The 24,183-nt window shown below is 40.7% G+C and overlaps 1 protein-coding gene across 2 annotated transcripts in view; it reads left to right on the top strand.

The window, feature by feature from the left end:
* Positions 1-24,183, top strand: part of LOC137334163 (constitutive coactivator of PPAR-gamma-like protein 1 homolog) — a 96,986-nt gene that overhangs the window by 32,738 nt on the left and 40,065 nt on the right. Inside the window, exons 3-10 of one of the 2 annotated variants that reach the window (XM_067998717.1) lie at positions 1,550-1,632; positions 4,498-4,626; positions 8,597-8,699; positions 9,911-10,023; positions 12,013-12,332; positions 14,405-14,537; positions 15,112-15,357; positions 20,616-20,790. In XM_067998717.1, the coding sequence (XP_067854818.1) occupies positions 1,550-1,632; positions 4,498-4,626; positions 8,597-8,699; positions 9,911-10,023; positions 12,013-12,332; positions 14,405-14,537; positions 15,112-15,357; positions 20,616-20,790 (1,302 nt within the window). Of the gene's footprint in view, positions 1-1,549; positions 1,633-4,497; positions 4,627-8,596; positions 8,700-9,910; positions 10,024-12,012; positions 12,333-14,404; positions 14,538-15,108; positions 15,358-20,615; positions 20,791-24,183 lie in introns of both variants that reach the window. The other variant, XM_067998716.1, reaches the window with a different exon arrangement.

The raw sequence follows: 24,183 nt of genomic DNA, 5'->3' as shown, positions 1-24,183 counted from the left end.
GTGATGCTTTGTGTTTAGGTGAAGTGTGGCAAATCTAAAAAAAATATTGACAAGGTTGGTTGTCCAGGATAAAACTCATGGAACTCAAGATGTGTGTGACAACTTGCCCAGCCCACAAGGTCGAGTACAACCATCAAAAGGCATAGATTAATACCTTTCCCAAACAAGTGAGCGCACTGTGGGCAGTTAAGTTGCATATATGATATATTTTGCAGATTGCTGGCTGTTGCAACAATGCACAATTGAAATCCTTGAGGTAGGAAGCAGTCTTTAACCCAGGGCTTGTTCTATAGGAATACCTAGCTCAGACCACATGTTTCCGTATTGATTTCCAAGTGATGCTGTTAGGGATTCCTTGGGGGCAATATCTCTTGTGGGGAGAGGGGAAGTTGAGTCGACGGCAGAAGTTACGAAGCACAGCAAAGCTCAAAAACAATCTCTAGCACAAGGTCCGAGGGTAGTTTAGGAGACACTTGATTCAACAGTTCCAAACTTGAAAGGTATTCCTTTATATCTGTTTTCAAGGTCCCAAGCAGACACATCAGTGGTCAACTGGGAAGAAGCTGTCACTCCGTTTCCAGAAAAGTACTTTGATGCAGGTTTCAAGAATTATGCAATTTGTAGGTCTTGGGATTCATACGGAAACAACAGACAGGAAAAGACCAACTGTTCCATCCAACCTGTCTCTCACAGTTGTGATGCCTTATACATCGCAATACATACATTCCACCCTACCTACCTGAGCCATGTAAACTCCTGGGGAGAGTCGAAAAAACAGCTAAAATCGTAGGCCAATTAGGGTGGGGGGAGAAAGAGACTGGAAAACTCCTCTCTGACCTACTTACGGGATCGAAACTATTCCATGAGATCACGTTGATCCTGATTTTATGTTACAGAATACCTACCTTTTTATAAAAGGTGATCTCAGCCCCAGCCAGAAACTGATCCAGCTCTCGCTTGAATGAATATAGGGAATCAGCATTCACCACACAAGCCAGCAACCTTTTCCACAGGTCCATTATTCTCTGCGAACATTAAGGATCACCTAATATCCAATCTGTTTCTACCCTGAACATAACAATGGCCAGCTTTGTCGTGCTGATCAAAAACCTTTTGAGGCTGTTGTGATTAAGCCTTCTTTCACAGTAGTCTCTGAAGCACTCTCCAGTACCACATTAAGAAGGAGCTGATGTCTCAAACTTGTTCGTTTCCATTTCCTGATTAGGTCCACCCTATTTATATGCATAAATTGGACAGACCCAATTGGAAAATTGGGTGAAGATAAAAGGGTACAATTTGTGAGAATAAAGGACTGGTGTACACCTGATTGAAGTTTGCTAATGGAGCAGTCCATGCTCCCAACAGTTCAAATTGTTTTGTATAGAATTATTACAATAATGTATGTTCAGCGAAGTCCTACATTTAAAATTGTTTAGATGTACCTAAATAAATGAACTATAGAAAAGGTCTGTATCATGTTTTCATCAAATCAAATGAATAAATGTATTTTTATTTTAGTTTGACAACTTTTTTTTCTTGTTTAACTTAGGAAACCACATCCTACCTGATGAAGATCTGGCTGCCTTTCACTGGAGTTTACTTGGTCCAGACCATCCTCTAGCCTCACTAAAGGTGGTGTTGATGTTAATGGATGCAGCTTGTTGAATTTCCCATTCTTAAAAGTGTTAAAATCTAGAGAGGACTGTTGCCGGACTATTTGAGAGCGAAGCTTTTCTTTTCTTTGACTAGGATTAGCTATCCTTGGTGCATAAAACTTTCCCCAAAGCGATGGCAAATATTACAAGATTGTTTTTATATTTCTACCTCTGTAGACTTCTTTCTTTTTCTTTCTCTTTCTTTTACTCTCCTTCACCTTCCCCTCCTATACCACATACATTTCCCTTGATAAAACTATTTTTTTGGTAATTCACTTTCTTCTGCAACGTCTCTGACGCTCTTGTCGTTCCTTGGCTGCTCCAAGGCGTCTATAACTGGCCGCTTGGAGGTGAGCAATAATGGTCTGGGGCAATTCTCTTAATTTTTCGTTGCTTCATGTAGGGAAAGCATCTAAGTTTCACACTATGCCTCCTTGTAGCAGCACACTTGGAATTGGGAACTGACTGGGGAATATACAGTAGGAACTTGGACACTTGTCCTGTACAAGCAAGGCCATCCTTGTTCTGCCATGGACTTGCATAATCTTTGGCACATTGTGATGGTTTATTCCATATCATTTACTATATATATATATATATATATATATATACTAAAAACATCCCTCGGTCATCTTCCTTTAAAGCTGAAAAGCCTTGTTTTCTCTCGTCTTTAATCATACCCACGTTCTTTGATGCCAGGGATCAGCCTTCTGGCTTTTTAAGTTTCCTTCCAGGGCTTGATTGTCTTGTATTTTGAAGACCAGAATGAGTCACCGTATTCAAAATGTGGTTTAACCAGAATGCTATATAGTTTGTGCATGACTTCTGTCTTGTACTCCTTGACTATGTGCAGTAGGCAGTCAAACACAACTGTAATTGAATACAACACATGGCAGCATTTGAGCTCACCCACAATTAAAATTAAGGCTGCAGACAAATCCGTAATAAGGGTTTCTTTTCAAAAAAATAGAAAGCATCCCATCAGTTTGTATTTGAATTTTACAAAAGCAGATGGAACTTTTGTACATTGTCAGCACAGTTATATCCTTACATTGAACTTTACTCTTTGCACTGCTGCTGTATTCATAGCAACTAAGATTTCATTCTAAACTGGTTAAATTAGAGCTGTATGTTTTAATACATTCATTATTCTTGTAACTTTTGGTCATCTTCAGTACCAGTTTATAATGAAACAGGATTGAAAAGTAGTTCTTTTAACAGGTGTAAAGAAGTAGATTTTAAGACTTTATTCCACTTTACGTACATATGTTTTAATTTTTGTTTAATGTCTAGCAAATATTCCCATATGATTTGAGATTTTAGGAGATAGAAGATAACCTGGTGGTGTTCATCAGTGGAACACACTTGATGGGAAATCCAACATGACAGGTCGAACATTTAAATCTTGCACTCTTCTCATTGCTTAAATCCAGACAGCCTTAATGTGTTAAGACTTTTAAGTGATTATTAGAGGCCTAATGCGATTTCCAATTAAGAACAAGGTCTTCACAAAATTGAGGCTTTAGGCACTTTGAAGCAAAATTGACACGTTTAAGTGAGGCCCCATCTGCCTATTCAGGTGGAAGCAAAACATCCCATAGCAATATTCGAAGAGGAGCAGGGGAGTTCTTCCAGTATCCTGGCCAACATTTATCCTTCAACCAACATCAGTAAACAGATTATCTGGACATTTATCTCATTGCTGTTTGAGGGGCCTTGCTGTGCACAAATTGGCTGCTGTTTTTCTCTACATTACAACAGTGACTACACTTCAAAAGTACTTCATTGGTTATGAAGCTCTTTGGGACGTCCTGAATTGTGAAAGGCACTATATACATGCAAGTTCGTTCTTTCTTTCCTCATCTACATGCTGCCCGTTGATGACACCATTTAAAGACATAGGGTCAGTTTCCACATGTACGCTGATGACACCAGCACTACTCCTTCACCACCTTTCTCGGCCCCTCCACTGCCTCTGTGCTATCAGACTGTTTGTTCGACATCTAGTCTTGAGTGAGCTCTGGTTTCCTCCTGTTAAACATTAGGAAGACTGAAGCCACCATCTTCAGCCCCCTCCCCAAATTCTGTACCCTTGTCACTCCCCGGCTCCTGCTTCATGTTGAACCAGACTGCTTATAACTTCAATGTCCTATTCTATCGTTAGCAGAGCTTCCAACCTCACCTACTCCCCATCAGAAAGACCACCTACCACCACCGCTGCTGCAGCTCATCTGTTGCTGAAACTCTAATCCATGCCTTTGTTACCTCCATACCTGACCATCCTCCACTTAAACATCAGCTCATCCAAAACTCTGCTACCTGTATCTTTTCCCACAGCAAATTTTTCTGACCCATCACTCTCTTATTGACCTACATTTGTTCCCAACGCCTCCAATTCAAAATTCTCATCCATGTGTTTAAATCCCTTCATGGCCTCACCCCTCTCTATCTCTGTAATCCCCTTCAACCCTCCCAGAGTTGTCCATTCCTCTGATGCTGGCCTGTTGTGCATCCTTCCCTCCCTCTGATTGTCCATCATTGGCAGCTGTGTCTTCCGCCCCATGTTCTGGAATTCCCTCCCTAAACCCCTCTACCTCTCCTCCTTCAGGACCGTCCTTAAAACCCACTTCTTTGACCAAGCTTTTAGTCACCCCTCCTAATATCTCCTGCTTTGGCTCACTGTCCATTTTTGTCTGATTATGTTTGTATGAAGTTCATTTGGATGTTTTTCTATGTTAAAGGTGCTGTATAAATTCAAGTTGTTATTATAACCTGCTAAAATGATGGATCGGAGAACAGGAAACATTTTATATATTTAAATCTTGGATTTCTTTACTTTCAGGTACGTGCACACCAGCTTGTTCTACCACCTTGTGACGTGGTGATAAAAGCAGTCGCTGAATATGTTCGCAACATTCAGGATATTGGTGATTTGGATGCGGTTGCAAAAGATGTTTTTAAACGTTCTCGGGTATGTAGCAAATTAAAAAGTCAATCATACAACACATAATCTACATAAATGAATATTCACTCTTCATTTTTTTCTTGCCAATTTTCTTCCCTCTGCTACTCTAAAGATGTTGAGTTTCTTGTTGGGGTACAGTGCCATGATTGGTGGCCATCCATTGGTACCTTCCTCAAGTGACCTTCATCCATGTTAGAGCTTTGATAGTAAATGACTGCAGGCTATTTAGCTGCAGTATCACAGTTAAACTTGATTGTCTCACTAGATGTTTGTTTGCATTTTCAGCAAGGGTTTCTGGATTGAGTTGAAGACCCAATTGTTTCGTCTAGTGTCCGCATGTACTCTTTCAGCAGAGATCATTAAATAGTGTTCAGGAGTTGGACTCCTGGTTGATTTTTTTTTTTCCCTGGCCCAGTGTTTGCTGAGGCTAATTGTACTACTGCTCTGGCTGGAAACCAGAATGGCAGAAGTGATATTAGCATGAGACAATGCGAGGCATGATGAGCGAAATTGAGACACAGGAAGTGGGTAAATAGTTGAGGAAGTGGGGATGAGGCAGATAAAAATGGATTTATGAGAAAATGACAAAGCAGGCCAGGAGCAGTGTTCCCTACTTTGGGGAGACTAAACTCAGATTAGGTGACCGTTTCGTCAACTACTTCCATTCTGTGCAAGTGCAACACTGAGCTCCCAATCGATTGCCACTTCAATTCTCCTCTCCTTCCCATTCTGATTTCTCTTTCTTTGGCCTTTTACATTGTTCGAATGAAACTCAATCCAAGCTCAAGGACCAGCACATTATCTTTCTATTAGATACTTTGTAGTCCTCTGGCCTTAACAATAACTTTAATAATTTTAAATCTTAACTATAGCTCCCACTTTCTCTTCAGCAAGAAGTGCTCGTTATGTGAGATTTATGTGCTGGGGGTTGGGTGGGGTAGAAGGGTCATGTTGGTGTTTGGGGTAGGGACCCTCCATCAAAACACCATATCGACAGAGTGGTCTCCACCCTTAATGTTAGCTTGCTTTTTTGATCTTCACAACTGCTAGAGCCTGCTAGTTTGCTAGCAACTTTGCTAGTTTTTCTTGCTTCCATTCCTACGTACTTCATCCTAATCTCCATCAACTGTTGGTACGCTTTCTGTAACTTGTGAATATCTTGGACTTTTCTCGTATGCCTGATGTTCTGAATCCGAATAGTGCTAGGTAACCTCAATTTTCTAATCTCCTTTGATTTGCGTTGAGTTAACAACATTCATTTTGCAATTTACATACTTCACCTGCAGGTGATTTATGCAAGATGTGAAATGCGTGTGGATTATTTGACTCCATTATTCTCAGCTGCTTAGAAGCTCTGAGTCTAATTGACGTGTGCAAAGTGTGAAATTTAAAGGAATTAATGGTCTAGAAATTGATGGGAATTAGAAAATTGGCTTCATAATTGGATTCAGCACACTTTGTGTTGGCAGACTAGGAGTTGGTTATCTGCTCGGCAGGTGAAGTGTTTAAAGTATGAAATGGATGGGGTTATCCAACACCATCGGACTCAGATTCTGAGTTGACTTTGCAGAACTCCCAAGTCCAGCCTATGAGCCCCTGATACTCTGCTGAGCCTCTTTTCTATATAGTAATAATGCTGATGAACATAACATCAGCTTGAAGTTTTTCCAATTTAAAATTAATTTGTTTAATGGGCTGGTCAGGAAAGTGCCTGTTGTTGAATTTAATATTAGCTGGTGACTATATTACATCAGTGAGCTCCTGGCTCTCTGGCACTTCAAAGGTATGATGGGGAGACTATTATTATTTGAGAACTCAGTTTGAACAAGTCTTAATATCACGTTCTGCTCACCATACTAGGTGGTCACTGTTCTAAATACCAGGTATTTAAAAAGCCAGCAATTTACCTAGCTGTCTTACCTGGCTGGGTGAAAAGTTGGGTGAGACAGCTAAGTATTAAATGGCATCTATTACTGTAAGAAGTTGAACAGCCCATGGGCGACTCTGAAGCTGCCCAAAGTGAACTACTTGTAAGATATTTAGTTTTTCTAAACAAATGCCAACCAGTTTAGCAGATTTTCAAACTGAGGTCCCTGCATTCTAGGTCCTCGCTATTAACGAGGAGACAAAAAGGTTGCAGGGGAGCCCGGTAGCAGACGATGAACCCGGCAAGGCTGGGGACGTGGAAGCCTTTCCAGTCTTAACAGCAAGGCCTCATTTAAATAATCTATGCAGAGTCCTGCCCGACAACCGGCTAGCTTGACAACTGGCCGGTGGGCGGGAATGTGCATTTAGCGATCTAGCTGCAGGAGGCCGCAGCCAGGAACCCGCAAGAATGGTCCTTGGCAGTCAGTGGAGGGTGGAAGTCTCTGGGCAGGGATCAGGAGGGTGGGGGAGTCTGACTGCAGTGATCAGGAGAGGGGGAAGCCTCGAGCCACGATTGGGGTGGGGGAAAGGATCTGTTGATGATCAGGATGGAGGTAGCCCAACATAAGGGAGGCCCAAGACTTCCTTATGAGGCCCGAAGGAGCAGTTCTGCCCCTCCTAGCCCACAAGGACCTCTTCTGGCCCAGGATCTGGCTCCCGACAGGTTTTCCTGATGGAGGAGCCGAAATTGCATATCAGCTGCTGATGACATCATGAGACCTGATCTACATATTTAAAGTACGGCCCCGCATCCTTCCTGCGGATGTCCTGCTCGCCTGCTCTATAAATAGCAGGTTAATATCGGGACACGGCAGCGGGCTCAGAGGGAGTAGGTGACTCGCAGGTGGAGGTAGTTAAAATTGGGGCCTAGGTCATCAAATTTTCTTGGTCTCAGAAGATTCTTGTATTTTTGCCTTAACATATTCTGTTGACGTATATTAATGTTTTCTGCAAAGATAGCATTATTCTCATTTAGGTAGCTGACATTCTTCAAAGTTAGTATAAGGGGAACCTGGTACTGTTAATCTTTGAAGTAGATTCCTAGGACTGTTTGCATTTGGAAGGAATCTTTGAGAGTATTTTAGCATTTGCAGAATACACATGAAAAAATTGAAAACTACTGTAGCACATTATTTTAAAAATTGTGAATCGAGGGGCGATTAAGAAAAATAGTATTATGAGATTGATATGTTCATGAACCCTGTGCAGACTTGCTGCAGAATTTGGTTGGGCTTGCTGCAAAAATTGGCCTTGAGGTATCGTGGATTTCTAAGGGTCCTGATCGGTTCTAACTTGGGACTGCTTGGTGCTGCTATTGTGCAACGGTATTCTTTCTCTCTTTTTGATTGCTTTAAATATTTTTTTACGCATGGATACTGACTATCTTACTCGGGGAGCTGGCTTGAAAGAGATGCTAAGCTCAACTAAATTAGTACAAATTGGTGAAATCGCATGATGAGTAGAGTACCAAGGTGAACGCTCACTGATCTTAATTCATACTTTCTCTCACCTTTTTTGATTCATTATCTCTTTCAAGACAGACCTCTAATGTATTATGCCATACAATTTAAGGTACAATTCACAAAATAGTATGTGTGAGCCTTGAATTGGTATCTGAAAGTTTCTAAGATCAAGTGTTTTATCTTTTAGTCACTAGTGACCTTCCCCAATAATCATAATGTTCCTGCACTTATTTGGAAGCACCATAGATAATATGAGCATTCAGGACTGAGCCATAACAAAACTGTATTATATACTGCCTCCCAATGGGCAATTCTTTAGTGTTCTTCATGAGATGAACCCAACAATTCATATAATTTTGGGCCATATTCACCAGTGCAGGAATAGTGATAATTGCCATCATCCAGCTACTGGCAGTGCACGTTTATTTAAGCTTAGATGCCAAGTGCCAGGCTTTGGCTCAGAAGAATAATTTTCTTGAGAATTTGTTTAAATTGCTGATATTGGGGTTTATTTAAACTTTTTTAAAAAAAGTATTAATTTGTGTGTACTTCTGTGAATTATTGTTACTTGTGTGATCTGTTTTCAGTCTAGGACAGAAGATAAAATTGAACAATTCAAGAGAGCAGTTGAATATTACTCCATTGCAAGCAAGCTTCCATTATTTCAACATGGTCCAACTCCTTTCCCAGGTACATACTGGAGTGTGAAATGATGGGTGATTCTCTTATGTGCAACTGCTTATGGTATAATGTTTGAGAGTTATGCTTTCATTTTGCAGTTTTAAAGTAGTTTAACAGGGTGGAATAAGTTTTCCCGTTTTTTTAAATAACCTAAAGAAATATTACATTTAAATTTTCGAGAGAATTTTCTTCAGTCTACAACTTACTGCTTAGGCTTGCTACCCGAGAGTCCAATTTTAGAGCCCCCTTGTAAAATGGCAAGGACCTCCTCTCTCCTTGTTTGAGTTTGACCACTGTGTTGTAATTTCGCAGACAAACTGGCGTTGTATTTGTGTCTTCCATGTAAATGTTATTAAGAAATGACTTGTAGGAAAGGCTCATATTTAAATTTATGCTTTGCACTTTCATAGAGACTTGATAACTATTCTGCTGTACCATGAATTATCATTATATGTCAGTAGTGCACAGAGGCCTAGTGAATTAACATCCTTGTTTTGTTAATCCATACCTAGCGATTCTGTATCAACTCAGTACACAGAGCTAATTCACTTATTATTTTAGCATGTATATCCAGAAGTTAATTATAGACGAGGGAGGCCATTCAGCGCATTTAGCTTACCCTTTCATAGAAACCTATCATTTCCCTGCCCTCGTTCCCAACATAGCTTCTAGCCATCTTGTGAGCTTTTGCCTCCATTACCTTACCTAGAAGACAATTCCAGGTATTGACCACTCTTTGTGTGAAGAACTGCCTCCTTACATCAGTCTTTAACTTGAAATAACATTCAGGATTGACCTTCTCTATCCTATTTAGTATCTTGTATCCTCTGGAAGGTCACCTTCTTTCAAGTTGGAAGAATCCAAGTTTTCAAACCTTTCCTCACAGCTCAGTGTTCTGCCACGAGAGATCAGCGTTATGGTTCTTCTCTGCACTGTTTCAGGGTTAACACCACATTGAAGCTGTGTCCTGTCATCCCCTTTCTCCCCTCTTTCCCAGTGTACTTGAATATTTCCTTCAAGTTTTTGTCTAATTACTTCTTAAATGCTGTGATTGAGTTGGCTTCAGTAGCCAAGTAGCTCACTGTGTTTGTGCACTTTCACAAAATGTCAGATAGCAACGGTAAGAAAATGCTACTCTACCCGGAGAGCAGTTGTACATTTGTTGATCCGGTCACTTTGAGGTTGCTACAAATTTTCAATTTTTTCCCTACACTTTTAAGGAATGAGACTGAATCAGTTTGGAGTGCTTGGTGTTGTACCACACTATCCACATCCACATCCACATCCACAGATGCTTAACATTCCACAATCCCATCTTCAGGCAAAGACTATGGTAAGTTTGATTAACTTGAATGATACCATTAAATCTGAGTCACTTTCTACAGTACAGGAAAATCATGTTTCAGTAAGAATGATGGGCATATTGGCAGAGCGCCCTCCATATTGTTTTCAGGGCTGGATTTAGATCCTAAATGTGGTTGACATGAAATTTATATCTCCACCTCTGATGTTTGTCCACAAATGTATTCGTGCTGGCAAGTCATTTAGGGAAGTGGATGGATGCTGTTTTTTTTAGAAAGTACTGTTCTTGCCCTCAAGATTTTGGATTTTTTTTTGTGGGAGGGAGAATTATTATTTAAGGTAACATAAAATAATTAATTCCTTTTTACTTTTGCATTTCGTTTGTGATTCCTGTTGCCATAGAAAGAAAAACGAGAAAGAACTTGCACTTAAATAGCACTTCTAACATCCATAGGATGACCCATAGCGCTTTATAGCCAATGAAGTACTTTTCAAGTATTTAATGTAGCCAATGTGTGCACAGTAGTATCCTACAAACAGCAATGAGATAAATAATCAGAAAATCTGTTGTAGTGGTGTTCGTTGAGAGATAAATGTTGGCCAGGACATTGGGAGAACTCTCAAGCTCTTCTACAGATAGTGCCACGAGATCTATTATGTTCTACAGGCAGGCAAATTAGACCTTAGTTTGACAGCACCACCAGTAGTGCAGTGCTCCCTCAGTACTATTCTGAACTAAGTTTTCTACTTAAATTTTATTTTTTTATTGCTGGTTGTCAGGTGGCTACGTAAATGCTGATTGCATTAAAATTTCATAGATGCCAGGATTTAATGGATCAGTACAATGAGATTTTAAGAAACTAAGATAAAGGCTGGTGCTATCCATAACTCTAAATTTCAAGTTAAAGAATCGGATTGAAAATTTTAGGCAATGAAAACTAAATTTGTTACTGATTCTGGGTGTTTTCAAAAGTTCCAACTATACTTTAAATTGGTATAACTCATAATTTATTCATCCTTGACAAACAAAAAAGGATTGACATTATCTCATGGGGAAAAGTCGCTGAGGGACATCGAAAATTTGCAAAAGGGTTTAAAGCAACAATATTATTTACTGGCAGGATGCTCAAGCTCAAATCCTCCAGATACACCTAGAAGTTTATTTTCTACAGAGATCACCCAAGTGGATAGGGAACTGAACTTCTCAGGACTGCTACTTTAATATAATTCATCTGTATGTGGAAATTGAACAAATGATTTTGTTATTTGGCTTCCACATACACACCTACATTCCTTCCTTCCTTGATTATTTTGCTGACTTGAAGCACTTTGAAGCTTATTTATGTGTTTAAATTACTGTGTTGCATTAACCTGGTTTCTGCTGTATCATATAAAGAATTGATTTATTGTTCAGAGTTATGCAGTTGAGATGGGGGCACTTTCTGATCAAGAAAGCTTCGGTATAATGCCAAACTCTTAAATGGATAAGGAGGAAGAACGAACTTCCATTTATACAGTGCCTTATCACAGCCTCAAAATGTCCCAAAGCAAATGAGAATCACTGGATTACTTTTGAGCAGTCAATTAAGTAATGTAGGTTTACTGTATCTGACAGGGTATTTGTTGGGGGGGCTCAACAAAATTCAAAGATGGAGAACAATTATAAAGTAACTATCACTGGTTGGGGAGTCTAGGACTAGGGGACATAGCCTAAAAATGAGAGCCAGGACTTTCAGGAGTGAAGTTAGGAAACACTTCTACATGCAAAGGGTGGTAGAAGTTTGGAACTCTCTTCTGCAAACGGCAGTTGATTCTAGCTCAATTGTTAATTTTAAACCTGAGATTGATAGATTTTTGTTAACCAAAGGTCTTAAGGGATATGAGGCTAAGGCGGATATATGGAGTTAGGTCACAGATCAGCCATGATCTCATTGAATGGCAGAACAGGCTCGAGAGGCTAAATTACCTACTCCTGTTCCTATGTTCCTCTTTGATACCATTATTTGTTTCATCATGTCAGGGCCAACAACTTGCTGGCCAAGCTGCCACTTCAGGACAGGGAACTTCAGACTTGTACTCGCCTAACAAAGATCAGCCTTCATCATTAGGTACATACCAGCCTGCCTTGTCTGACCCCAGACTCACCCTGGAATCCAGCAACAGTTACAGCAACATTCCTCATGAAGGAAAGCATACACCTTTGTATGAGCGTTCCTCACCAAATATTTCTACGGCTTCAGCTGTGAGTCCAAATCACTGTGGCATGGAGGCTTCTTTTTTCCCTGCTTCTTCAACGTCTTCCTCGTCCGACAATGAGGAAAACAGTAGGGGTACTACTAAGTAAGTATTTAACTCCTTTGTTGGCAAAACATTACATTGAATAACTACAAGATGTTAAATTAAAAGTAAGAAGCACTGGTTTTATTTAAATAAATTGAGTTTTCTGATGAAATGTAGATACCTTGTATAACTAGACGGAAAACACATTGATAAAAGACAATATTTTTGACTTGGAAGCAGAAATTGAATGCAACTAGCAGTCTCTGACCAATGAAAATGGTGGCACGGTATGAATTTGTCACCAATTTTGCAGTGGAGAGATTTTTGAACAGTTCAAAAGTGCACCTTTTGTAAAATGATGTAAAACTTAATCATTTCAAAAGTAAACTGCAGTGCAACTCAAAATTTTCTCAATTTTACTGAAATGATCTAGCAAATATCGTACAACACCATGAAAACAAAGTACAGGCAAATTAAACCAATCAGTATGGTGTATTCGGAGAAATTAGAACCTGGACCTAAGGATAGTAACTTTCAATGGAAGCAGCTTTGTGGTTAGCAAAATATTCCTTTAATCTACTCGTTCCATTATGTAAGCAGTGTAGCATACATGAAAAGTAGGCCTGAGCAAACACTCCTTTCAATGACAACAGCATGCTCATTAATTGGTATAAACTATACTTGGGCTTGGTGTAAAATGTTACACCAACTTCCAGCAAGCTTAGTTGGTAGATTTTAATTTTTGATCGTATTTTTAAACATTTACTTGAAATCATCATGATGGGAACAAGTCTCATCAAAACTGGTTGGATTTTAATGAATCATTTTTCCACTTACTAGTGTTTGTGTGCACCCTTATAATATTGTGCTAGTACCTTGTTTGTTCCAAGTTTGTTCCAAGAATGCTTTAGATGGATAAATGATCTTTACTATATGCTTCCTAATTTTGTTTAATGTTTAGCCGTTGTATTTTAAAACATGTTTTTCATGTGTTAGATGGAAGAGTGGTGCATACTGAAAGCTGAAAAGCATTCAATTTGGAGCTGGAACTAGGTTTAAGTGCTCAACAGATCAAAATCTGTGATAGAAAAGAAAATTACTAATACTTTGGCGCTGTACTTGTCAGATGAATACAGTTGGTTATGCTTTGACCTCTGAATACATCAGAATTAAGTGTATGGAAAGTTAGTCTCTAAGATCCAAACTCTGCTGTAGTTTTATTGGCACTTTAAACAGTTGGAGAATATCTATGTTTGATGAATGATCTGGTTGCTGTTTTTTAAAAAAATGACTAAAATAGAGCAGCAGTTTTGATAATTTTAAGGAACTGGCCATGCAGCTTTTTATAGTACAAAATTATTTTTAAAATTTGTATTCCATTTTGCTTTGAAATTAGTACGTGATAAGGTTCATTCAAAGAATGGACTTGGGTGCATTGAATTTAATTGGCCTTGATTCTTTCGTGAATTATGGATGCTACATCAAGACTTACAAAATGTCATCAATTTGTGAGCTTCTGCCACAAAAATGTTAGACCCAGTTGAGAAATGCTTGTATTAATATTATCTATTCTTCAGATATGAATCACATTTTTACAATAAAACTAGCATAATGAAAACAAAAAAACAAAAATATGATATTTATGATATAGATTAGATAAGATCTAGATACATAGATATATAAAAAACATACACACCCAGAGCACCATCAGCACTGGCAAATCAGTGTCCCTGCTGGCATAACAGTCCTGCTCTTATAAAACATCCAACGCACCATGAGCAACATCACAGCATATCAGCTTGTGCGTGTCTACATATTGAACTGAACAAAACAAAAGGGGTGTGGCGGAGAAAAGGATATAATGGGTTAGCTGCCTCTACAGTATTTTGGAAAAGCTGGGACAATCTAAAAACTGGTGGATGATGGATGGAGATCATCTCAGTGAGGCAAAAGGTTGTGAAAATAGTTAAGCAAGGGTAGTGAAAAGATAATGGGAAGGGAACTAGGGCTGGGGAGAAAAAAAACTGCAAATGCAGGAAATCTAAAATAATGTTCTATTTATTTTTCATCTAGATGTCTAATGTTGAGCAGAGCAGTTTAAATTTCTGTGTTTGTGTTGATTTTCTCCCTAGCCATGTTACTGAACCACATCACCAAGTTGGGCATGTATTAGGTTGGGAAAAATCTGGAAATCAATCTGAAGCTCTAGAAAAAACTTCTGGAGGAGGGCATCAGAAAGGTGTTTATATTCGCAATGAAGCAAAGGTATTGTATAAGTGCCATAAGTATCTTCAGTGATCTTAATTAATTACACTTCCATAGGTATTTAATAGTAATACAAGCATGTTGCTTTTTCAAAATATTGTTGCAGTGTGTATTATTCATTGAACATCTTGGGCTACCAATCTGCAATTTACGAAAAAGTGAATCAAATAACCTTTGTTTACGAGTAGAGTAGCTAAGTACATTCTTCCTCATTTGTTCTTCCATATACACATCACTGGGCAATCATCCATTTGAAAAATCACAGGGCACTGTTCATTTTAAAGTCACATGGGCAGAGTTCAACTTTGCTTGAATGCATAGCAGTGTGGAGCTGCCAGTGTAACTCAGTGTTGCTGGCAGCTGGTTTTGAAGTGTTGACCTGATACCTGCAGCACAGGTGTGCTTTTTTAAATGAATCATTGTTTCTATGTGAAGATATGAAAATAATCAGGGGAGTTTTTTTCTTGAAACGTAGATCTGTACAGTTTAGAAACAAGTTTTTAGAAAACATTATTAAATAGGGTTGTGTTCTTAGACCTTGGCAGAATGTACTAATGGCAATCTTATGTAGCAGGTAGAGGATCCCCCTGGCAATCCAGGAAGCCAAGTAGATGCAAAAGTATCCCCTGCATCAGCTGAAAGCAGGCTAAGCCAAATCAACACTGAACAGATTCCATCTCTCCTATCGGTGCCTACAAGAAACCACATGGATATAACCATCCCACCTGTGCCAATGGTAGCTCCAGAGGTACTAAGAGTTGCTGAACACAGACACAGGAAAGGATTGATGTACCCATATGTATTTCAGGTGCTCACAAAGGTAGGTCCGAATACTGCCCACTATGTACAATTAAACTGATTTATCTTAAAAAGTAACTAGTTAGAACCAATGGCTACAGTAGAAAACTGCTAATTGAGAGTATAGGCATTGGGAATACAATGGAGGACAAATGTTTGGACAAAAAGCATTTCATCAGTGCCACATAAGAGGCTGGTTGCAAAAATTGAGACTGATGATGTCAAAAGTAACATATGATGTCTTCCGGGTCGGTTGAAGGACAAACAACAGAGTAGCAGTGAAGGAGTGTTTCTAGGATTGGCAAACTAGCTAGTGACATGCCTCAGGGATCTGTGTTGCAAACTTTCTCCATACACAACAGCAACTTGCATTTATATAGCGCCTTCAATGTAAAAAAAAATCCCAAGGTACTGCACAAAAGTATAATCAAACACAAATGGATGTTGAGACAAAGAAGGAGACATTAGGACTGGTGACCAAAAGCTTGGTCAAAGAGATGGGTTTTAAGGAGGGCCTTAAAGGTACAGAGAGGGATGGAGAGGCGGGGGGGTTTAGGGAGGTAATTCCAGCATGTGGGATCTTGACAGGCTGAAGACATAGCCACTAATGTGGGGCGAACGGGGGAGGATGTACAAAAGGCCACAGTCGTAAGATTGTCATATCCTCTCCATCACAAAGACTGCCGACTTTTGGCTCCATTACATTGCCCATTTCCGCCTCTGCCTTAGCCCATATGCTGCTGAAACCTTCATCCATGCTTTTGTTACGTCCAGACTTGATTATTCCAACGCTCTCCTGGTCGGCCTCCCATCTTCCACGCTCCATAAACCTAAGCTCATTCAAAACTCTACTGCCTGTATCCTAACCTGCACAAAGTCTCGCTCAGCCATTATTCCTGTGCTCGCTGACCTACATTGGCTCCTGGTTCACCTATGCCTCAAATTTAAAATTCTCATCCTTGTGTTTAAATCCCTCCATCGCCTCGCACTCCTTATTTCTGTAACCTCCTCCAGCCCAACGACACTCAGAGAACGCTGCATTCCTCCAACTCTGGCCTCTTCCACATTCCCCACTCCCTTTGCCCCACCATTGGCGGCTGTGCCTTCAGCCGCCCAGGTCCTAAAATCTGTAATATACTAATAGTAAGGTTCTAATGGAATTGAGTCTGAACCCACCTGGTTGATGTTCACGGGACGAAATTATCTGTAAATTGGCAGAATTTGCAGTCAGGTTCAGAAAGACTGGTCTAAGAAATGAAAAAAGTCACAATAGTATTGGGTGGGTTCTTCTAAGGTTGTTTAAGTTATGTTGTTGGCAACTTCATCCATCTGGTAAGTACTATACTTGAGAAGGGATTGCTTGATGTTGACATTGGATGCAGTTCTGTTCCCCAACATTCATTCCCTTATGTTGATCTCCAAAAAAATATTGAAGAGAACATGCTGAAAGTTTTGTTTCTGGTTGTGTGATAATGATGTTGGCTCACTTTGTAAGTTTTGATGTTGCCCCAGTCTCTCTGCAATGTCTATATCGTAGCAAATAGTATATCAGTGTAATTGTGTCATTAAAGTATCAATGGTAATGAAATCCTGCAGACAACTTGGAGTGCAAGGTTACTAAAGCAAACTCCTGGGAGCAAAGTTACAATTGCCAGTAATTATTTAGGGATTACTAATCAATATTGTGTAAATTAAGGTTTTGAAATGCTGTATTCCAAATATCTAAAGATAATCTTGGGACCTCGTCCAAGGTTTTTGAGTTTTGTTTATTTCAAGATTGCGGTGCTTATGTTTTAGCTGCCATTGCATGCTATCTCACTACAAAGTATCATTTTGTTTGGCATTCCTATTTTTAAAAAACCAAGGGCACATGCCGGTCCAGACATTTATTTTCTTCTTGAGGTAAACCTGTTATCAAGCAGATGTTACACGAGTAGTAAAGTATATTTCCTTGAGTTACGTTTTAGAAGCTTGTGAACTGCTAGGAAAGGCAAAGACTCATTCTATTCATCCTCCAGCCATCTTGAGGGCCAGTATGCACGCTTTCTTTCAATTTTTTTTGCAAGGTAGTTATCTGCTGCTCATATCTAATATCTGTCTGCTTATAATGTCAAACTTCTGTACCCCACTGGTGTCCAGATCAAGTCCCAATTATGCACTGCCATTATTATGCTTTGTTTGTGATATTTGTGCATGACCGATGAATTATTTTTCAAGGAAAAACATTTGTTTTCATGTTTATAAATGAATGATTTTAAAGATGCTGTGTCTGTTTCCCTCTAAATTTTCAGTAGCCGGTACGCTGCTCTCTCTCTCCCTGTAGTTGGGAGCCACCCAAAGCAAGTCGAGGAAATGGTTAAAAATAGAAAATGCTGGAAATCTGCAGCAGGTTAGTTGGCATCTATAGACATAAAAGACAGGTTGTGAGATCTTGGGTGTGTAACCCTTCAGGAAAACAGTTACATGCCTGAAACCTTCTAAAGAAGGGTACACATTCAAAATGTAATAATTTGTCTTCTCTTTACAGATGCTCACTAACCTCTTATGTATTTCCAGCATTTTCTGTTTTTATTTCAGGTTCCATATTTTTCTTTTTATAGAAAGCATGGCTTCTCAGTAATAGAGAATACTTCAATGTCTTTGGGGTCACCGGCTATTATAAGTGTTTGTGTTTTGGCCAGGGAGGCAGATGGAATCGATGGTAAGGGTACAAAGTTTGTGGCAGGGCCTGAAGACAATGGCTTCAGTTTTCCCATTGTTAAACTGGAGGAAATTGTGGATCTTCCAGGACTGGATATAGGACAAGCAGAGGCAGTGGAGAAGTCAAGGGAAGTGGTGGAGAGGTAGAGCTGGATGTTGTTAGCATACATGTGGTAGCTGATTCTATGTCTGCAAATGATGTTGCCATGTGGCAAGCATGTAGAGGAGGGAGCCAAGGATTGATCTTTGGGTGACTTCGGAGGGAATGGAGTGGGGGTAGGGAAAGGAGCCATTGCTGGATACAGTTGCATAGGTGAGTGAAACCAAATAAGGGCAATCCCACTGACCTGGGGAATGGAGGAGAATCATGCAGGGGACCGTGTTGAAGGATGCAGAGGTTAAAAAGGGATAATCATAAGTGGATGTCATTTGAGACTTTGACTCGGGCCATTTTGATAGTGCGGCAGGGACGGAAACATGATTGGAGAAATTCAAACATGGAGTTATGGGAAAGATGGGCATGGATTTGGGAGATGGCAACACTTTCAAGAACTTTGGAAAGGGAGGTTGGAGATGATGCATTAGTTTGCAAGGACAGGGGGGTCAAAGGTGTGTTTTTGAGGAGAGGGGTTGATGACGGCTATCTTGAGAGGGAGGGAGCAAGTATCTGAGGAGAGGGAACCATTTATTATGTCAGCTAACATGCTAGCATGGGGGCCAGGAAGGAAAGTTCTACGGTCAGCAGTTTAGTGGCACTGGGGTCAAAGCGGCAGGAAGTGTGGGTATCATGAACAAGAGGAGCTCAGACAGGGCATGACGGGAGATAGGAAAGAAATGGATTCATAGTTAAGACGAGGGGTGAGCTTGGGGGATGTTGGATTGTCAACTTGTTAACCTGCTCATCAACAATGAGTTTGGATTTCACAAGAGCCACTTGGCTCCATACCTTGCCACAGCCTTGATCCAGGTTTGGATATAAGCTGAAGGCCAGAGGTACAGGTGAGAATTTTGGCCCTCAACATCAAGGCAACATTTGGCACCAAGTAGCCCTAACAAAATTGAGGTCAAAGGGAGAACTCCCCAGTGGCTGTTTGCATAACTACACAAAGCAAGATGGTCGTGGTTGTTGGAGGCCGATCATCGCAGCCCCAGGACATCGCTGCAGGAGTTCCTCAGGACAGGACCATTGGCTCAACCATCTTCCGCTGCCTCATCAATGACCTTCCCTCCATTATAAGGTCAGGAGTGGGGCTGTTTGCTGACAATTCTACAGCTTTCCGCTCCATCCATAAATGTTCCACTAATGAAGCAGCCCTTTCCAACCTACAGCATAACCTGGACAACAACCAGCACAAGGCAGGTAACATTTGTGCCAAACAATTGCAGTGACTGATCATCTCCAAGAAGAAAAGGCTCAACCTCCTTACCCTGACCTTCAATGGCACCACCATTGTCGAGTGCCCCAACATGAAAATCCCGGGTTGGGGGGGGCGTGGGGGTCACCATGGACCAGAAGCTTAACTGGACCAGTCATGTCAACGCTGGCTACAAGAGCAGAAGCTGAGTACTCTGGGATGAGCGAATCACTTCAATCTCTCTCAGCCTCTCCACAATCTATAAGGCATAAGTCTGGATTGTGATGGAGTACTCGCCAGTCACCTGCATTGCAGCTATAACAGCATTTGAGAAGCTCAACACCATCCAAGACACAGCTGTACACCTGCTCGGCACCCCTGCCAGTGGACTCCACCCTGTTTGCAACCAACATACCGTGCCTGCTTTATATACTATCTACAGGATTCAGTGCAGTAACTCACCAAGCTTACTTTAACAGCATCTCCCTGCCCTGCAGCCTCTACTACCAGGAACACTGTGACCTCCAAGTATCTCACAATCCTGACTTGGAAAGATAATGCTGTTCATTCTTTAATCGCTGGGTCAAAATCTTGGAATTCCCTACCTACGCCAATGTGGAGCAGCATCCCCACAAGAAATGCTGCAGTTCAAAGGAAAAAACACCACCACCATCTCAGGGCAACTTGGAAAGGGGCAATAAATCTGGCCGTGCCAGCTTTGACCACATCTTGAACAAATTTTAAGCAAGCGTATATTTCTTGGAATAATTGTGCCATTTAAAGTGTTGAATATTGTAAATGTTGGAATGAAATACCAACCAAAAGTATGTCAACTTCAGTTGGCTTACAGGTGAGGAAATACCATTGCTGTTCAATGTGAACAGCCATGATCTCATTGAATGGCTGAATCGTGTTTTTTTTTAACCTTTTTGATTCCATGTTTTTACTCAATAGGGTTTTCTAAGAAAGTACTAATGGTGACTAAAAACAGAAAATGCTGGAAACACTTGTTCGGTCAGGCAGCATCTGTAGAGAGAGAAACAGAGTTAACGTTTCAGGTCGATGAGCTTTCAGCAGGACTGGAAGAAGTTAGAGATTTAACGGTTTATGAGCAAGTACAGAGGCGGGGAAAAAAGTTTGGGGGGGGAGGAGGAAAGAAAAGAAGGGAAGGTCTGTGAAAATGATGAATACCATCTAATGATGAATACTTTGTTTTTAATTGTAGGGTGAGATTAAGATCTCCATTAGCATAGAAGATGAAGCCAATAAAGATTTGCCTCCTGCTGCTTTGCTGTATAGGCCAATACGCCAGTGTGTATATGGAGTCCTCTTTAGCCTGGCTGAGGCTAGGAAAAAAGCTGAAAGACTTGCACTAAGAAAAAATAGATTCCCTACTGAAAGTAAGTTATTTTCATGTTTTATGCTGGATATTTGTAGCACAAAATCTAAAAAGTTTATACAAGGATTTTGAAAGAATCCAGAATCTTGATTAAGCAAATACTGGTCAAAAATTGTTTTTGGATTCCAAACTAAAACAGTCTGCGTTTGGAAGTGCAAAACATCATACTGGGCATTGAAACCAACCTGAATATCAAACAGGAATAAGCTATTTTTGAATACCATATGACCTGAATTAAAAAAATACGTAGCATTTCTTTTGTGGGGAATGTGGCGTAGCACTCTGGAGGGAAATCAAGACCGTATGTAGTCTTCAGGTAAGTCAAGGTTAGAAGATGAGATAATTGGACCAGGGCAAACAGATATAATTATGCCCATTTTAAAGTTACACATTCTGTCCTTGTTGGATAGTACTTCAATTTGATATTATTTAAAGTTAATTCACAAATCTTATCGTAATTTAGGAAGCAGAGAAGTAGAGTTGATTGATAATGTTTATCTGCATTAAAGTCTGAGTAGCTGGGAGATGCAAAACAGAAGTCCCACTGTACCACCATGGCTGGGAGGGTACAGTTGCAACGTGACAAGTTTACATAAGCAGTTTACAGTATGAATGTGGACATAGGAATTTATAGTGGGCAAAAGTTGCCCAACAAGTTTGACAAAATTGAGATAACTGGAAGAACGGTTTTGTAGACATGAAGTGTGAGCACATACAAGATTTTTAATATATTGGTTTAACTTGCATGGCATTATGTAGGGTAACTCGGAGAATATGGTCCCTATCTTACCTGTTTCTGCTGTCTGTATTGCTGTTTCTCTTTTTTGCTTCTCTCCTCTTAACTCTTCCTTTTGTTTCTCTATTTTTCTTCTTTCCTTTCTCGTGAGAGGCAGTGAGTGGTGTGGTGGGGTTAGGAGACACCAGCGGCTTCAGACTGCAGTTGGAGTGGGGGTTGTGGAGAAAATACCCTCAGTGGCTTCCTTCCCATCCCTCTCCATTCACTCGTGCTTCTCCCCCCACAACCGCACTCCATTCGTGTTCTTTACCCCGCCATGATGGCATTGCCCATTCCCCTTCTTACTGCATACTCTGCACCAATATTACCTCGGTTCTTCCCCATTATCCTTCCCTCCCCCTCATTCCACTGTCGGTAGCCTCGCCTTGAATGGTCCATTCAATCCCAATTGCTCTGGTGGCGAGAGATCAGAGGCTCCCTCACACCTCAAGTTTCCCCACTTCCCCGTTCAAGTACAGGTACAGTAAAATAGCTGACTTGATAGAAGTATTTTGTGGAAGGGAATTGAGACCTGTAATTTTATTGGTTCAGTTTGTTTAAAAACTGGCTGATTTTTCTGCATTATAGAAAGGCTGTGTTCTGGTTTTGAGTAATATCTACTGCATGCGTAGATTAATATTAAATATGGTTGATGGCGGTATGGTACAGTGAGTTGAATACATTCATTTCTGGGGCCTGTGCTCAAATCCAGTCCTGACTGATTGGATAGAACTGTCTTCTCTGCCTCTAACGGTTGTAAGTGAAATTTGGATAGTGTTTATCCTAGTAGGTGCAAATTCGTAGGACAAAAAAACTAAAAATTCAGGCTCAAATTGTTAGTTTTAGGCTACCAGAAAAACTGCTGTTAGTAATGCACACTTCAGAGTGTGTGTGTGTGTGATGAGGATAAGGCATTTAGTAAGAAGCCTGTGAATGTAGCTTTCTAGCTTTGACGCAGTATTTTGGCAGAAACCTTTTCAAGTTCATATCAAGCTTATTAAAATGCACATGAGCTCTGTAAAAACTGTTTCTGGTTGTGGTTCAGGCATTCATACTTTCACGTGTCATGAAGAAAAAACTTGCATTTATATAGCGTCTTTTACAACCTCACGACGTCCCAAAATGCTTTACAGCTAATGAAGTACTTTTGAAATGTAGTTACTGTTGTAATGTAGGAAACGTGGCAGCCAAATTGCGCACAGCCAGGTCCCACAAACAGCAATGAAATAAATGACCAGATCATCTGTTTCTGATGTTGCTTGAGGGATAAATGTTGGCCACGACAACAGGGGACCTCCACTGTTCTTTTTCGAATAGTGCTGTGGAATCTTTTACGCCCACCTGAGAGGGCAGACGAGGCCTCGGTTTAACCTCTCATCCAAAGGACAGTACCTATGGCAGTGCAGTGCTCCCTCAGTATTGCACAGAAGTGCCAACCTAGGTTATGTGCTCAAGTGTCTGGAGTGGGGCTTAAACTGACGACTTTCTGACTCAGAAGCAAGAGTGCTACCACTGAGCACCACTGACACCATGACCATGATTTTAGCATGGTGGTGGGAAGTCAGCGTTGGGTGGATTTGTGTGTGGGGAACCTGGAGCCAAACTGAGTGTGTTTAAATTTGCGATTGTGTCTCGATTGCAGTCGATTACCTACGCTTCCGGGTTTCGCGTCTCCAAGCTGCGCAGCGGGCCTACTGCACACCCGATTGATGCGATTTAGAGCCCACTATTTAAAGGGCCAGTCCAAGAATGGATTTTAAAGGAGAAATGGAGTCCAGGAAAGCAAAGGCTGCCCCTAGATTTAATGATGCCTCCCTGGATGAACTGCTGGTTGCAATGAGAACCAGGACCAAGGTAATGTTTCCAATGGATCGCAGGAAGAAACCTGGCTCTGTAACCAAAAATGCTTGGCTAGAGGTGAGCAACAGGAGCATGGTGCCCATGTCTTGGGTTCAGCGCAGGAAGTATTTTAATGACTGAACCAGGTCAATGTCAGCAGCAGCAACCATCCTTCACTTTCAATGCATTTCCTCAACTGCCCATTTAATCACCCACCACTGCCACTCACCCCAATCATGATGCAATGTGATGTAAGTGTCTGATAGTCACCCTCTGATGCATCTCTTTCATGGTCAGCCTCACTCAAAGCAATGCATTCATAGGGTGAATACTAGAAGGACCGAGAGCTGAGCTGAGTGGGGATATAAAATGCGGTGGCAACGGAGGCTGGAGACTGGAAGGAGCGGGAGCTGAGACCAACTCCAACACAGGCAGAAATTTGAAAGAGTGACGTCAGAAACAGTGCAAAGAGGAAGTAGCGGCAGAACCCGAGGGAATGAAGAAAAGTATTGAGGTAACGATCTAAGGTAAAGAACTAGAATAATTAAACCGGGTTTAAAAAGCATGAGATTTTCCAGTAGTGTCCATTTGGCTGGGGTAAACAACTCTTGGACCCGGTGATGTCACAGGACAGGAGGTAGGTGATTGGTTGGTGTGTAATACATTTTTTTCCACTCAAGCTGGGGGAGTGGTTTAAACTCGGAACCTATAACTTGCTAATACTTTATTCATTTATCTAGTTTAAATCATTAATTTAGTTTTAAAAAAACTAAAACTAAA

The sequence above is a fragment of the Heptranchias perlo genome, chromosome 17, assembly GCF_035084215.1.
Source record: "Heptranchias perlo isolate sHepPer1 chromosome 17, sHepPer1.hap1, whole genome shotgun sequence".
Lineage (NCBI taxonomy): Eukaryota > Metazoa > Chordata > Chondrichthyes > Hexanchiformes > Hexanchidae > Heptranchias > Heptranchias perlo.
Note: the sequence above shows the minus strand (reverse complement) of the source record. Positions and strands in the feature narration are given on the sequence as shown.